Genomic DNA, 16,696 nt, shown 5'->3' on the forward strand with positions numbered 1-16,696 from the left:
TTTCTGACATTTTCATGTACTACCAGCATTCTATTAGTGATTTGATTCTACTAAAAAAACTGTTAAGGCTATCCTTAAAAGAAATTATACATTGAAAGGGAACTATTAAAACAGCAATGACAATATTTTTAAGAGTTCACAGTATGTCACTCAACCTTATTTTTCAGAACACAGAAGCAATTAAAACCTCAACATTCATAACAATATACATGTTTGGAGAGTGAATATGGCATTTTACTTTTCTGTAACTTTTTTAGCTCACAAAACCAATTATGTTACTCAAAATTCAGCATGTACTTACAGGAAAAAGACTGAAGACAAAATTCATAAAGTCCAGTGACCTGTAAACAAGACAGTAAGCATTGTCACTGACGTGCAAGCAAAAAGGGCATCAATCTATATTTAAGGAGATTGATGGTTTTCTTCCTGTCAGGTAGTGACAGCCAACCACTAGTTGGAATTTATGTTTAGCTGAACATTAATCAAGTAGCAGAAAGTCATAAGCTTCATATTTCAGTAATGAAGTATTTTTCTATAACTAAAGACATTATTATAGCAATTAATAATTTGTATATTCAAAGAGCAAGATACTCATTATGACACATTGTGACACTCCCTTTTGTTAGAGCTTTTTGGGGAGATATGGGTATATTATAAGCAGCTCTGATCTTTTTATCTTTTTCATGCATGAGATCTTCTGGCCAGCTGTGGATGTATAGTCACAGGCAAACCATAACGGATCATCGAATTTCTGTCTGAAAATTCAAAAGTCTCTAAGCACAATCATATCTGAATGCACAGGGAAAAATAAATACACACGAGAAATCTAGGAAGGCTTATAGGCTTTTTAGATGTCTGTAATATAAGTAAAATAAAGATTTCCCTTTTCAACTTCCAGGATTTCCAAAGAAATTGAAAACTTAAGAGGAGAAGAGTACAAATAAAACATAATTCTAAGTGAGATTGGAAGACTGGGAATATGTTTAAATACATTTTCTAAGAAAGAAATGTCCGGGAGCACTCTTGGTCATCTAAAATATACTCCAGAACCTCTGGTCTATCAAAATGGGGCAATTTTATCCTTTTCCAGATTATCTTGTGAATAAAATGGTGGAGTAGGTGGGAATTCTAAAGGAGATGCGAATCTAGGCATCGAGGTCAAAGGTCCACTTCCAGACTATAGATGGGAGTATGCACTGAACACACGGAGATAGGAAATGGGGAGATTGAGTGGTCTGGTGGGCACCCAGGCTTTGTCTGGCTCCATGCCTCCTTCTTCTAGCAGTTGCCACAGATTGTTGTTCAGTCCCACTAACCCCCTCTCAGATTACTTTTGGGTAAGGTTTCAGCCCCAAATCTGGAGGGGAGCATGAGACAAAGGACTAAGCGATCACCATGGCCTGGCCTGGCCCCATCTATCAGCTCAGGAATGAGTACACAGTCTTATCAGGTCTGATGGAGCTTTAGCTAGAAAGCCAGCCTCAAACCATAAAGAAGTCCTCACTAGCTTCTGGTACACAGCCTGAGCTCACTATCTATTTTTTCGGCCCTCATAAAGTATACTCCTCTGAGAATGGGGCCAGCAGCAAGGAACCAGAGGTTAGGAGGTAGAGAGAGAAACCTGGAACTTGATGGGATTATCTTGAATCAAGCCACATTGAAAATCAATCCCATCAGTGCACTTATCCTTTGTTCTATGAAGTGATTATTCCGTTTTTTAAAAGCCATTTCAGTTGGATCGTCTGATACCTGCAACCAAAAGACTCCAGACAAGCAACCACTTAACTCCACATCCTCCCCCCAAAATGCAAACTTTAGAGAATGGAGAGCAGCATGTGGTTACAAAAGTGATGATTTCCCAAATCCCCAACTGTTACACAGGTGAGTCAAAATATGGGCAGTCCGGTTCTGCAGCCCTTGCCCAAATTATATTATTCTGAGACCCTCTGGGACTGGGTCTCAGAAATCTCTACTTTAAAGAAAAAAAAAAAAAGAAACAAACAAACAAACAAACAAACCCAGGAGATTAAAATGCAAGGCCTGGTTTGGAAACCATGGGCTCCCCAAGATTAAAATGTTAGGCTGCCACTGCTGTAAGAAAAGTCTTCCTGCCATGGTACCTGGGATCAGTACTTGCCTTGCTTCATATTTCTCCTCGATACAAAAGAGCTGAATACAAAAAGCAGCTGAGGCTCCCTTATAGGTGGGGCGGAAGTAGCTGGTCTCCTTGGGCAGCAACATGGATGCCAAGCTCGAATAGCTGCCATCGCAGTCTGTGTCGCCCACAGTGGACTGCTGGCTGAATTTTTCTATGTCCTAGAGCAAGGAGACAGGAGGATCCAAGTGAAAATCCTATTCATCTTCTGCAATTTAATGGGCTAGTGGTTGTATCATCTCTACATTATATGGTCTCCCTAGGACAGATGTTATAGTCTCACCTGAAACAAATAATCCTGAGCCAGGCCTTTTAATGAAATATTCAAAATTTATAAAGGGATTGAAAGAAGTCCTCACATGAAGGTCAGAAAACAAATGGTTTTGTTGGTCTTTCATATAGGATCCATATTTCAACTGCAACACTCCGTACAAGTTAGAGTATGGTTGTATTATGCACATAGCAATTCCATAGGCAGAACACCTCTGTCTCCCAGTGTTTTCACTGTGATTTTGGGCTATAAAAATTTTTGGATCTTGGAACTATTTGGGCAGTTGGTGATGAGGTGGAGCCCAGGGAGGTCCAATTGGCGAGACCTTTTAGGGGCATCTGAGAAGGTGTTCTAGCTCAGTACAGGAAAAGGATTCATTCTGAGATCCTTTTCTTTTATTATTTTTTTTAAGATTTTATTTATTTATTCACGAGAGACAGAGACACAAGCAGAGGGAGAAGCAGGCTCCATGCAGGGAGCCTGATGTGGGACTCGATCTAGGACATAGAAAAATTCAGCCAGAGTCTTCAGGATAAGGCCCCGGGCTGAAGGTGGCGCTAAACCGCTGAGCCACCCTGGCCGCTCATCTCAGAGTTCTTTTAATCCAAACATTAAATCCAAACATTTAATCAAACACTAAAATACTATCAGCACTAAAACCTTAAAAAGAAAATCTGGAGTCCCCTGTCCCTCCAATTCCTCTTCCCATGGGCTAGCCCTTTCAACTTTCTCATTTCTTTGGTATTTACTCTCACGTTTCTGAATATGTGCTATAGCTCTTGGAGACTGTGATAGGCACAACAGTGGCCCCTCAAATGTACATGGCCCAGTCCCCAGAACCTGTGAATTTTACAGAGCAACAGGGACTTTGCAGAGGTCATTAAGTGAAGACTGTAAGAGAAGGAGATTATCTTGGATTATCTAGGCAGGCTCAATATAATCAGAAGGGTCCTTGTAAAAAAGAGGCAGGAGGGTCAAGGACTGGAAGATACTATGTTACCAGCTTTGAAGATGGAGGACGGTATCACATGCCAAGGAATACAAGTGGCTTCCAGAAGCTGGCAGAGGCAAAGGGATGGATTCTCCCTTTGAGCCTCCAGAATGAACAGAGTCCTACCTGCACCTGGATCTTAGCATCGGTGCAGCTAGGGGTTTCTCACCCCCAGAGCTGTATAATGATAAATTCCTGTTGTTTTAGCCACTAGTTTTATGGTAATTTGTTACCATAGTGATAAAAAAAATTAATACAAAGACCTGGCTTCTGGCATTTGGAGAACATGGTGGGAGGAGAGGATAGGGGTTTCTCCATTTGAAACGGAGAGTTCCACTTACTTTTGTGTATTCTGCTTTCCCTTTTACACAGCCTCACACAGTGCAGGCTGAACCTGAATGTGGAGCTGCTTCTGTTCCATTGATAAAGAGAACAACCATCTGGTTATTTCACTTGAGAGCAGTAGAGGAGCCAGGTGCTTTCTGCAGGGACTCTAGTGTCCCCAACACTACATAGCAGACTGTCAGATCCCTCATTTCAGCCCCATCCTCACCCTGCCTTCCGGAAGCCCCAGGCTCTAGGCCTTTTGTGGACACAGGGAGAGAGGGCACTGCTTTCTGCTAGTCCCTTCCCTCACAGTACTACTGGACTTTCTCCTTTCTCCACTGTGCTAAGCCAGTGTAAACTCTTCCATCGATTTTCTTCATTCTCAACATTTTGAAAGGGCTCACTTTCTAATATCTCCTCTCCTAGTCTTGTTTTCTTTGTGGATTTGTGCCCTTCTTATTGCTTTATTGTCATTTCCATGATTTTTTTTTTCCATAAAGGAGAGGAGATAAACATAGGACATCAAATCCACCTTGTTGACCCACATGCCCTCTGGGGTTTCAGTATGTCTAATGAAGCAGGGACCATCCTGTCCCCTCCTCCACATCCACATTCTGCTTTGGGGCCCTATAGGAATAGCTAGCTACCTGTTAGAAATAGAGCCTGGCTTGCCCTCTGCTCCATGCCTTTCTCTCCTCCCTGGAGCCTGACGTGGTAGTGCCCTGGTGTGGGTGTTCTCAGAGGCAAACTCTGAGCTAAGTTCATTTGGGGAGAGATGCCAGGAAATTCTGCAAGGTGAGTGGGAAAGGGAGGCAAGGAAGGAAAGACGCTAATGCAGAGTGTCCCACTCAGTCCCAAAGATCCCTGGGACACTCTGAAGAATACATTTCAGAGCCGTCCCACCTAAGAGGCAAAGAAACTAGGGTAGTGATTCTCCAACTCCCTTCAGTCATTTTCTGATGGCTGGTCTCCAAATATTCTGACCTGCCTACAGGCACAGCATCAGAGAAAACCCAGGCACCTGAAGTCATCGACCTTAGGAGCTGAGCAATGAACAGTGCCAGAATGATATGGGTGGGGCTCCAAGGCATATGCTAAAGTGAGATTCAGAAAATGGACCCATGCCTGCCCGATGCACTCTCTTCCTAGCTGCACATCTTGCTCCTGATTGTATGATCTCTCCTGTCCTCCACACACTTTGCCCAGGAGGGCAGATCCTGCTTCAAGGGTGAAGTCTGCCTCCAGCCAGGTGTGTACACTGAATTCAGTAGGGGAAATAGGAAATCCACTTGTTACAGGTCCATGCTTTGTTCTCCAGTTCAGCTTTAGCCAAAATAAAGTGGCACCTTTATCTTTAGCTGACTTTTGTGAAGACTTCCTAATTGTTCAGAATCTGGAGAAGGAAAAGGTACCAAAATCTGGCCCTCTCCCAGAATTCTGATGTCTGGGATTAGTGTTCAGTTAATGTGTCCCAGGACCTCTATGGAGATGACTCAGCCTCCTGTTCCTTCAAGGGCTCTCCAGACTTCTCAGGTTGAATCCCAAATCTGTAAGAGGTGCTGGGGAATCCACTAAAAGCTCAGAACTGTGCTCACCACTGGGAAATGAGAGTCTGATCATGTGAATCTCCCACTTTAAATTTTCAAAGCCTTCCTCTGCTCCTTAGGAAAAAATCAAAATCCCAAGCAGGGTCCACAGAACCCTGCCAAACTACCTGAATCCTTAGGTTTCTAGCAGGAAACAGAGGGTGCATTCTAATAGAGCAGACAAAGGAGGTTTGACAAAGGACCACACGTAAAAGTGGGAGAAGGTTAAAGAAGGGAAACCAATAAAGGAAGATGCTACCACCCCTGAATCTGTAACAGGAGGGAGCAGTTACTGGAACCTGACATTCACATATGAATGAATAATACATACAGGTGTACAGGAGAGCATATATGTGTGCCAATGACACACACAGTTAGAGGAGACTCTTACAGATCTCTTGCCCCTACAAAGTGTTTTCTTGCTGGACAATGGGAAGTGGAGGAAAAACTATTTACTGAAGTCGCTGCAAAGAATTCCTGTAGAAAATATAACCTCTAGGACCAAGCTGTACAAGGGATACAGAATAAAGGATTTCTCAGTGGAGGAAGATTTCATTGAGGGAGGCTTTGTGGAGTAGGTGCTAAAGAAGGCAGCAGTTGTAAACTAAGAGAAAGAGGCAGGGGAGGCCTGGAGGAGGACCAAGCACACCAACATTCAGCAGACAGTAGAGAACCTCTTGGGGCCAACCGGGCAGCACATAAGCCCTACCTCCATTTCACTACTGTTTCCGCTTTGGACTGCTGAGAAAAGATCGTCAACTGGGGCTTCATCTGTAATTCTCCCCTGCAAATGACAAAGGCAAGACATTTAATCAACATCTGCAGTGATTTAGATCCTGGTTCTGTGGCTTAATGACTTGGGAAAGTCATGGAGTCCCAGTGGCCTCATCTGTAAAAAGGACTAAGAGCAGCAAGGTTGTTATGAGGATAAAATAAGAACAGATAAAATATGTTTCAGAGAAACATATAGCTAATCTTTTTTAGCTTGTTAATATGGTAACAATTCCTCATTCTCTGTAAATGTCAGTTATTCCTTTATTATTCTTATTCTTCTGTGTAACTTAAAGCTGCACTAAGTTTTTTCCAACTGCTTTATTGCAGTATAATTGACAGTAAACTGCATATATTCCAAGTATACTTTTCGAAAACTTTTAACCTAGGTATGCACCCATGAAAATATCACCATCATAAAAATAATGAACACATACATCACTCCCCAAAGCTTCTGTGTTTCTTGGTGCCTCTCTCTCTTCACCCTATACCACTCGATCAACCACACACAAATGATTATTGGCTTTTTGTCACTATAGATTATAGGCTGAGTCTATTTCTGGATCTTCTATTCTGTTCCATTAATCTATCTGTTGCCCTTGGCATCATTATCACAGGGGCTTAACGACAACTATACAGTAAACCTTGAAATCAGTAGTATTAGTCCAACAACTGTTCTGTTCCAAAGTTGTTTTGGCTATTCTAGGTCCTTTCCATATGAATTTGGAATCAATTTTTTCAATTTCCAGTCAAAATTCCCTGAAATTTTGACTGGAAATGCATTGGTCAGTTTGGGAAGAACTGACCCATTGACAATATCAAATGTTCAAAACCAGGAACAGGAGGTATCTCTCCATTTATTTAGATCTCATTTCATTTCTCTCAGAAATGTTTTGTGGTTTTCAGTGTACAAGTATTGAAAATCTTTTGTCAGATTTATCTCTTAGTATTTTGTATATTTGTACTATTGAAAATGGTATTTATTTCCAGTTGTGATTGTTAATTGTTATTACACAGAAATAAAATTGAACTTCACATATTAATTTTGTATATATTAGCAACTTGCTAAATTATTTATTAGTTCTAGTAGCTGTTTTGTAGATTCTAGATAATTATGTTATCTGCAAATAAAGGACAGTTTTAATTCTTCCTTTCCAATTTGGATGCCTTTTATTTCTGTTATCTTTTTCCGCAGGCTTGAACTTCTAGGATAATTTTAAATAGAAGAGGTGGGAGCAGACATTCTTGCATTGTTCCTGACCATGGTGGAAAAGCTTTCAGTCTTCTACCATTAAGTATGATGTTAGCTATTGGGTATTCACAAATGGCCTCTATCAAATTGAAGAAGTTCCTTCTGATTCCTAATTTTCTGAGAGTTTTAACAAGGAGTGAATGTTGAATTTTCAAATGCCTACCTTGCATTTTTCAGAGAAACATATAGCTAATCTTTTTTAGCTTGTTAATATGGTGAATTATATCCCTTGACTTTTTTTTTTTTTTTTAGTAGGTTCCATGCCCAGCTTGGAGCCCAATGAGAGGCTTAAACTCATGACCCTGAGATCAAGATCTGAGCTGAGATCAAGAGTTATCACACTTAGCTGACTGAGCCACCCAGGCATGCTTGATTGATTTTTTTATGTTAAACCAATCTTGCATTCCCAGAATAAACCCTACTTGGTCATGATGTACTATTCTTTTTATATATTGATTCCAATTACTAAATTTTTTATTAGGACTTTTCCATTAATGTTCATAAGAGCTATTAACCTGGAGTTTTAGCTTCTTGTAATCTCTTTTATTGTGAGAAGACATACTTTAGATGACTTAAATCCTTTTAAATTCATTGAGATTTATTTTGTGGTCCAGAATATGGTCTACCTTGGTAAATGTTCTGTGTGCACAGGACAAGAATATGTATTCTGTCATTTTGTGGGTAGAGTGTTAAGTGTCAACTAGGTCAAAGTTGTGATAATATTATTAGAAATCTATATTCCTACTGATATCCTACTTTTTCCATTAATTATTAAGAGAGGGATATTGAAATCTCCAAATACAGTCATTTATTCATTTGTTTGTATTTGCAGTTCTATCCGTTTTTGCTTCCTGTGTTTTGAAATTCTATTAGACACATAAATATTTAGGATTGTTATGTTCTCATGATCTTTGTTATTTCTGGTAATATTCCCTCTTCTGAAATCTGCTTTGAATGCAATGAAGAAAGCTACTCCAGCTTTCTTTTGATTAGTGTTAATATGCTGTATCTTTTTGTATCCTTCAAATTTGAACCTATTGTATCTTTGCATTTAAAGGGCATATTTGGGATCTCTGGGTGGCTCAGTTGGTTAAGTGTCTGAATTCAGTAAGTGCATTCTTATGGTCTAAATATAACTGAGTCTTGTTTTTCATCCAACCTATTTTGGCCTTACATAATCTTTGATTGGGATATTCAACGTATATTACATTTAATGTGATTCTCAATATGGTTAGATTTAAGTCTGACACCCTATTTGTTTTATATTTGTCCCTCTGCTCTTTATTTTTTTTCCATATTTTTGCCTTCTTTTGGACTGGTGTATATATTTTTAAAAAGATTTATTTTAATAATCTCTACACCCAACACCAGGCCTGAACTCACAACCCCAAGATCAAGAGTCACATGCTTTACCAACTGAGCCAGCCAGGTGCCCTACTTGTATATTTTTATGATTCAACTTTCTCTCTTCTGTAGGCTTATTAAGTATAACTCTCTGAATTTGATTTGTAACTTCAATATTTTTTACAGTTTATGATATACATCTTTAACTTACCACATCTGTCTTTTAGGTAATATTACACCACTTCAGGTATAGTAGAAGAGCCTTCAAGTAGTATATTTATATTTCTCCCCTCCTGGTTTTTATACTATTCTTGCCATTCATTTCATTTTTACATTTGCTACAAGCCCTGCACTATATTGTTTTTATTTTACTTAAACAATGAATTACCTTTTAAAGGGATATAATTAGAGCACAATTTACACATTTACCCATCATTACCATTTCCAGTGTTCCTCATTCCTCTGTGTAGATCCTGAGTTTCATCTGGTATCATTTCTCTTCTGCCTGAAGGACTTCAACTTTTTTTTTTTTTTAAGATTTTGTTTATTTATTCATGAGGGACAGAGAGAGCGAGAGAGAGCGAGAGAGAGAGAGGCAGAGATGTAGACAGAGGGAGAAGCAGGCTCCATGCAGGGAGCCCAACATGGGACTTGATCCCAGGATTCCAGGATCACACCCTGGGCAGAAGGCAGGCACTAAACTGCCAAGCCACCCAGGGATCCCCAACTTCAACATTTCTTGTAGTATGCATCTACTGGCAATGAATTTACCTACCTTTTGTATGTAGATGAAAATTTTACTCATTTTTGAAAGACACTCACTGGGTATAAAATTCTAGGTTGACAGTTTATTTTATGCCAGTTATTTAAAGATGGGACTGCACTGTGCCTGTGCCAACAAGAAATCTGCTACAACCATTATCCTTGTTCCTCTGTTCCCAGGTTGCCTTTTCCCTTCTGGCTGCTTTTAAGATTTTCTCTTTATCAATGGTTTTCCACTATTTGATTATGATGGGCTTTGGTACAGGTGTCTTTGTGTTTCTTGTGCTTGCTATTTATTGAGCTTGTGTCTGTGGGTTTACTGTTTTCATTAAATCTAGAATTTGTTTAATCATCATTTCTTCAAATATTTTTTCCATTCCAACCTCTCCCTCTTCTTCATGTACTCCACACATATTAGCTACTTGACATTATCCCACAGCTCACTGATACAATGATCATGTTTTTAATTTTTAATTTAATTTTTTAATTCTCATTTCAAGTTTACTAACCCTTTTTTTCTTCCATGTTTAATCTATGGTTGATCCCTCTGTGTATTTTTTCATCTCATGAATTGTAGTTTTTATGTCTAGAGATTTTATTTGGGGTGTTTTTATATCTTCCATGTCTTTCTTTGAACTTTGGGCTTACATAGTTATAATAACTGTTGTTAATGTTTTTGCCCACTAGTTCTAACATCTGCTTCAGATCTAGGTTGGTTTCAATTGGTTATCTCCACTTTACACATCATACAATCTCAGTTTTTTGAGTGCCTGTAATATCTTCTTGGATTCCAAACATTGTCATTTAACCTAGCTGGGTGCTAGTTAATTTTGTACTCCTACACACATTATTGAACTCTATTCTGGGACTCAGTCACTGGAGCAGTTTGATCCTTTTGGTTCTTGCACTAAAGATATGTTAGACATTACTGGTGCCATGTTCTCTCTAGAGTTAATTATTCCCCACTATTGATGCAAGGCTCTTCTGTGCTCTTCCAGTGCTTTGTGAGTCATAAGATTCTCCAGTCTGGCTTATGGAAGCAGGCATTAGCTCCAGCTTTGGATGAGTACTGGGCACTATGAACTCAAATCCTTTTGGGAAGTTCTTTCCTCAGCCTGATCTTCACTATTTCCTCGAGATCCCTAACATCCCTCTCTGTGCAGTTCTCTCCTCTCTAGTACTCTGTCCTGCAAACTTTATCAGCCTTAGTCTCCATGGACTTCCAGACCTGCCTCCTCAACTTAGAGAGTCCACAGGGTTCCCACTGAGCTCTCCTGCCCTGTGCTGTGGCCTGAAACTTTCTTAAGGCTGGAGGCCAGGAGAATCAGAGGAGTTACCTGGCTTGTTTCCCTATCTCTTGGGCATATATTTCTTTGGTAACCTGATAAGCAGTGTCTTAAAAATTGTTCTCTCATATATTTTGGCCACTTTTTGTTTTTTTAGGCAGGAGAATACATCTAGTCTCTGTTACTCCATCTTTGCCAAAAGCAGAAGCCCTTAGCACTAAGTATTTCTTTTTTATTAATTCTATTCATCAGCTTCATCTACCTTAACCTAATCCATGTCATACAACCTTCTTTAAAAAGTCCCCTCCTCTGGGATATTTCCCCTCCTCCTTTCCAAATACTGAATTAGGGCTTTCCTCTTCTCTATCAAGTCACTATCTCTTGAAGACTGGAGTTGTGTTTTGGTCTCGAGTGCCCTCAGACACAAAAGAATGCTTAGCCATTGTGTGTGCCCAACTTCCACGGAGAGAATAAATCAGCACTTGAAATATCATAGCCAACCAGTTACAGGTTGGGTCCTCTTGGGGCATAAGAATGCATTTTCTATAGGGACAATGTGAAAATCTGGGAGAACAATCTGGAAATCAGGTGGCCTAGTGTTAAGACAAAGGTCCTCCCTCCATCCTCCTTTTCCCAAGATTTCATTTGCATGAGTGGATGGCAAAGAGGAACTCTGTTTTGTCCAATGTTGAAAACAAAGGGGTAAAAAGATAGAGGCTGGAGTCCAGAAGTGAAGGCACCACCTGCCCCCCCAACCTAGGCTCAAGGGAGGGGTTCTGAACCTAGTTGGATGGAAAAGTCAGACAGACCAGAGGCTGAAGGAATGGTGTAGGAAAACATCTTGTGTTTCTGGCCACACACAGTGCTGATGTAGGACCAGGCCAACATTAGCCTAGAAGTGAGCATATTTTCCTGCCCCACGCCCTAGGTGAGGCCTTGTTCCAGAAGACACAAGAGACATACTCTGAGGTCCTGCAGGAATCTGTAAGGACCCAGAACCCAGTATATTTGGGCATTTATGTTACCATGAACCCAACAGTGGTCAGAAGTCGGCAGAGCTGGAGCAATGAGCTGGATCTGCTAGCTTGTCCACCAAATCCTAAGTAATCTATTATATGACTGTGGCCTACTTTGGTGTGGGTTTCCCCTTTCTTCAGGTTAGGGCAGCAGCAGCTCATGTGGAACTCTGGTAGCAGGAGGGTGTAGGTGGGGGGGGGGCTTCTGATGAGGACAGGCAAAGACAAGTGGGGCCAGCAATTCTCCAAGAAGCTATGGAAGGCATTTCTATAGCTTCCAAAGCCCGATCAGGCAGGAAGAAAAACAGGGCCTCATGCGAGTGTGTAAGTCTCATTGGTATGTCTGAATTTTCTACCTGGCTTTAAATGAGCAGCTTTATTTCCCTTGACCTCCTAAAATCAGGGAATGGGTTTTAAGGAAGGAAGAGAAGGGATGAAACTCCATTCTGACCTGTATTCTTGAAGCTGGTGGGGAGGCTCTGATTTGTCTATTACACCTACACACACCTGAGTTTTCTCCCGGCCTGCTGTCCCCTAGTCTTAGTGCTAGTGAGGCCTTCTCCACATCAGGCATCAGAACTCAGTGATTAACCAGCATCAGGCATGCCTCTGACTGCACAAGTAGAGCCTCCTCCCCCGCCCCCCCAGGGCCCAGGCAGGGGTAAATGAAGTCTGTTACCTGAATGATTTCCATGGCCTCTGGAGAGAGAGGTTCCTGTGGCTCCTCAACTGTTTTCAGGGAACTGGGGTTGCTACTACTGAGCTCAGCACCTTTGAGGAAAGAATGGCATAAAGACAGAGAACAGATGATAAATATCTTCAGGACACAGGACACTGGAGACACCATGGTAATTAACGTGTTTCTCACCTGCAGCACATCTGAAAGAAATGCAGTGCAGAGAGTGGTTCCATGAGGTGGGAAGCAGAGGGTCTTCACATCCTACCTCAATTCTGACTTCTTGTGCCCATATGCATGTGATGGAGATAAAATGATACCCACCCCGAGAAAGCTGTGGGGGAAAAATGCTGCCAGCAATGGGCTAGAACCTGGTCTGGCCTTCAGGGAGCCCTCACCCTCTGAGGCTCCTGAGCCAGTGCTCCTTTCATAGGAGCCCCCTTTAAAGTTTACCAACAACTGATTAGCAACTTTCTGGGCTGTAGGCTTTGAAATGATTTAAAGACCAAACAGGGGAAAGACCACAATTAACTATTTGTACTTCTCTACTTTCTAAGCAATAAGAACTGCAGCTAAGCATTACTGTTTAAGTATATTCTGGAAAGTCAGTATCAGGGTAAGTGTTTGTGTTTTTAACTTTCACTAAAAATTACAGTAAAAAACCCCTTTCTCCTTTTGTCTACAAAGCTCTTTTCCCCCTCTGCCTTCTGAATTCTTGTCTTTCTTCCAGCTCGTCTTTCTTCTGGGTCTTCTTATTTCTCTTCCTGTCTCTCTGCTCCCTCTTTCTCCTTCTATTTTGTCATTCTCTCTTCACTTCCCCTTTCCCTCTCCTTCCTCTCTCCCACCTCTTCCTTCTGGCTCACCTTGTGTCTGCTCTGGTGGAGGATTCTAAGCTATGACATTTATTCACAGCCACCCTAGGATGCTGCCCCTCTGCACTGCCAGCAGAAGCCTGACCCTCCATCTTCTTGTTTCTAATGAACGTTCATATCAGATGCTGTGGCTAGACCAGACGTAGGCTATCCTACGTCTCCTACGTATCCTCTTGGCTCCTTCATTTCTCACTATGCTCTTCTAGTGCCAGCCACAGCAATGGCTCCTGCAGATACCGCTTAATCCCAAATCCCCAGATTACCCATGCCCTGTACCTGTCTTCTGGCAAAGACATAGCTCAGTGAAACAGAAAGAAATTCTAAGAGAAAAACTGGATGGCCAGGGAAGTATAAAGGGCATAAATAAAGAGGTATATAATGTTGAAAGTACAATGAGAGAGAATTACATCCTAGGGTAATGGGTAGTTCTTTTGGCATGGGGAGAAAATGTCTGGAAACAGGAGCACAGGACATAGAATCCCTCTTCTGAAGAAACATGCTTTGAGGCATGGATCACATCTTAGTTCCTGAGTATTTCCTGCTCCTTGCAAAACTTTTCATAAAGTCTATATGGGGTTTTAGGCATTCTCATGATGACAAGAGCCATGTGCTTTTTATGTTAATTTACTTTGTTGACATAATGTGTATTCAGTAAAAATGCATGAACTTCAACATTTATCTATTCCCATGTACCAACCACCCAAATAAATAGCTAAAGCATTCCCAGCAACCAGAAGTTTCCCTCATTACCATGTCTAGCCAATATATCACTTAAAGGTAGATGCTCTTCTGTCTTCTGCCATCATTGATCTGTTTTGCTCAGCAGTAAACTTCTTGAATTAAAAAAATATAGATATAAAATATATAGATAGGTAGATATAGATATAAATATCTCCCTATTCTTAAGTTCAATTTTATTTTTTAAAAGAGCTATTTTCCTATTTTGTTTTAAATCTGAAGGACTACCCAAAAGAAGAAACTAAAAGAAAAATACTAGACCTTCATTGTACATATATTTATTTTATATACTAGGACAAAATTACTAAAAAAGTAAGTAAGAGACCTTAAAGAATGGATTAGATTTGAAATGAACTGATAATGCTGGTGACTTCACTATTTGACAGTCTAATGTTCATGAGACAATTACCAATTACAACAGCTAATTGTCTTGGTTAAACTGTCGTGGGGTTATTGCAGTTTATTAGTAAGCAGCTGCCACACTCATCCCCAGAGGTGGCTGCATTTCAGAACTAGGCAAAGTGATGCTGTATCTCTCTTTCTTGTGTCTCTGGGGTTTTGTGAGGTTTAATTAGTTAATGTTCATAATGTGTCCTGAGATCCTCAAACGTGAGGTGCTTATACCAGGGAGAAGTCAAGGCACTGGCATTATATAACACACAACTGAAAACATGACTGAGGCTACACATTTAATTGTTATTTTATTACTAACACCACTTATGTAGCTTAGAAGTTACAAACTAGTGGGAGTAGAGGCACTATTTGCTAAGACTTTCCCTGTTCTTGAAACTGATTTATTTATTTTTAAAGATTTTATTTATTTATTCATGAGATACACAGAGAGAGACAGAGAGGCAGAGAAACAGGCAGAGGGAGAAGCAGGTTCCATGCAGGGAGCCTGATGTGGGAGTCGATCCCTGGTCTCCAGGATCACGCCCTGGGCTGAAGGCAGGGCTAACCTGCTGAGCCACCTGGGCTGCCCTTGAGACTGCTTTATATGGGTGGGTTTACCTCAAAGTTAATAATGTTATAGAGTTTCAGGTATCCCCCCTAATAAGGGCCCTCCCAAGACATAGCACCTACTATTGCATTCATAATTTTACATTTGTTTTTTTAAAGAGGGTTCTCAAATTGTATAGACTTTAGGTCCCACAAGACCTGGGCTGCCCTACTCTTTATCTGATAGTGATAATACACAGGGAAAGATAACTAATACATTTTGATGGTTTTAGGAATTAATAATAGTAAACAATCAGGTATTTAACATTTATTTTAAATACAGATCAAAACTCCCAACGGGACTTTTTTTGTGAAGTGAAATATGGAAGAATGGTTTTTTGAAATAGTCAACAACAGAAATTTAAGAAATAAGAACAAAGAAATAGTCAACAACAGAATTTTAAGAAATAAGAACAAAGAGTGGGCCAAATTTCCTAATGAATATTAAGACATGTTATAAAGCCATAGTTACAAGAACCATGGATTATTTAAGTAGAAATAGAACAGAACAGAATCCAGAAAAAAGCCATACATTTATAAAATTGCTGATATTTGTTAAAAGTGGCATTTTGAATTGTAAAGAAAGAATAAACTATACAAATAAATAAATAGTGCTGGCTCATCATATGGGAAAAATTAATTTAGGCCCCTACTTCATATACTGCATAAGAATCACCTGTAAATATGCTAATAACCTAAAGATTTTTTTTAATGTTGAAATTACAGGAGAATATTATCTTGGGGGTGGAGAAATTCTTCCTTAAAAATCCTTCTGCAGGGATCCCTGGGTGGCGCAGCGGTTTGGTGCCTGCCTTTGGCCCAGGGCATGATCCTGGAGACCCAGGATGGAATCCCATGTCGGGTTCCCGGTGCATGGAGCCTGCTTCTCCCTCTGCCTGTGTCTCTGCCTCTCTCTCTCTGTGTGTGTGACTATCATAAATAAATAAAAAAAAATTTTTTTTTAAATCCTTCTGCAAAAGGGGAGAAGTCATAAAAGCAAAATATTATTTATTTATTTGTGTGTGTGTGCCAGGCATTTTTTAAGTTTTTATTTTAATTCTAGTTAGTTAACATACCTATTTGACCACATCAGAATCTAAAAGGTCAGTCAAAAGTATCCTAAGAAGAAATTTTTTTAAATTAGAGACATGGAGAAAATATTTGCCACACATAAAATGGACTAACAATTTAATTACAGAAAGGAGAAACAACCCATTAGGCAAAGGCAATGAATATCCAGGGAATATAAATGACCTTAATAAACATACAAAAGTGTTTATCCTCAATAATATTCAGAGAAATAAAATCAAAACAATATCTCCTTTCATACTTAACATATTGTCTAAAGTTTAAAATGCTGACACTCTTATATGAGAGAACTATGAAAGGGTCTGGAGGAAGACCACTGGTTTGGTCATATTTAGTGGCAATGTGAGTATTTCCAAGCCCAGCAAGAACAACTCCAGGAATAGAGCCTGGGGAAATTCTGGCAAGGGGTCCAAGGAGACATGCACTATAATGTTTACTGCAGCACTTTTCACAATAACAAAATAACAGAAACAAGTTTAATGTCCATCTAAGGACAAATGTGACACATTCCATGTTGTAGAATACTGCCCAGAAGGTAAAAGGAGTATCCTAGAACAACAT

At 40.1% G+C, this 16,696-nt stretch overlaps 1 protein-coding gene across 9 annotated transcripts in view; it reads right to left on the reverse strand.

The window, feature by feature from the left end:
* CFAP61 (cilia and flagella associated protein 61) overlaps positions 1–16,696 on the reverse strand; it is a 276,395-nt gene that overhangs the window by 185,342 nt on the left and 74,357 nt on the right. For all 9 annotated transcript variants that reach the window (XM_077871988.1, XM_077871992.1, XM_077871989.1 and 6 more), the window contains 4 exons: positions 12,441–12,532; positions 6,040–6,114; positions 2,138–2,316; positions 302–341 (listed from right to left, as the gene is read on the reverse strand). In XM_077871988.1, coding sequence (XP_077728114.1) covers positions 302–341; positions 2,138–2,316; positions 6,040–6,114; positions 12,441–12,532 — 386 coding nt within the window. The remainder of the gene's footprint in view (positions 1–301; positions 342–2,137; positions 2,317–6,039; positions 6,115–12,440; positions 12,533–16,696) is intronic.

Source organism: Canis aureus, chromosome 26, assembly GCF_053574225.1.
Source record: "Canis aureus isolate CA01 chromosome 26, VMU_Caureus_v.1.0, whole genome shotgun sequence".
NCBI classification, from domain to species: domain Eukaryota; kingdom Metazoa; phylum Chordata; class Mammalia; order Carnivora; family Canidae; genus Canis; species Canis aureus.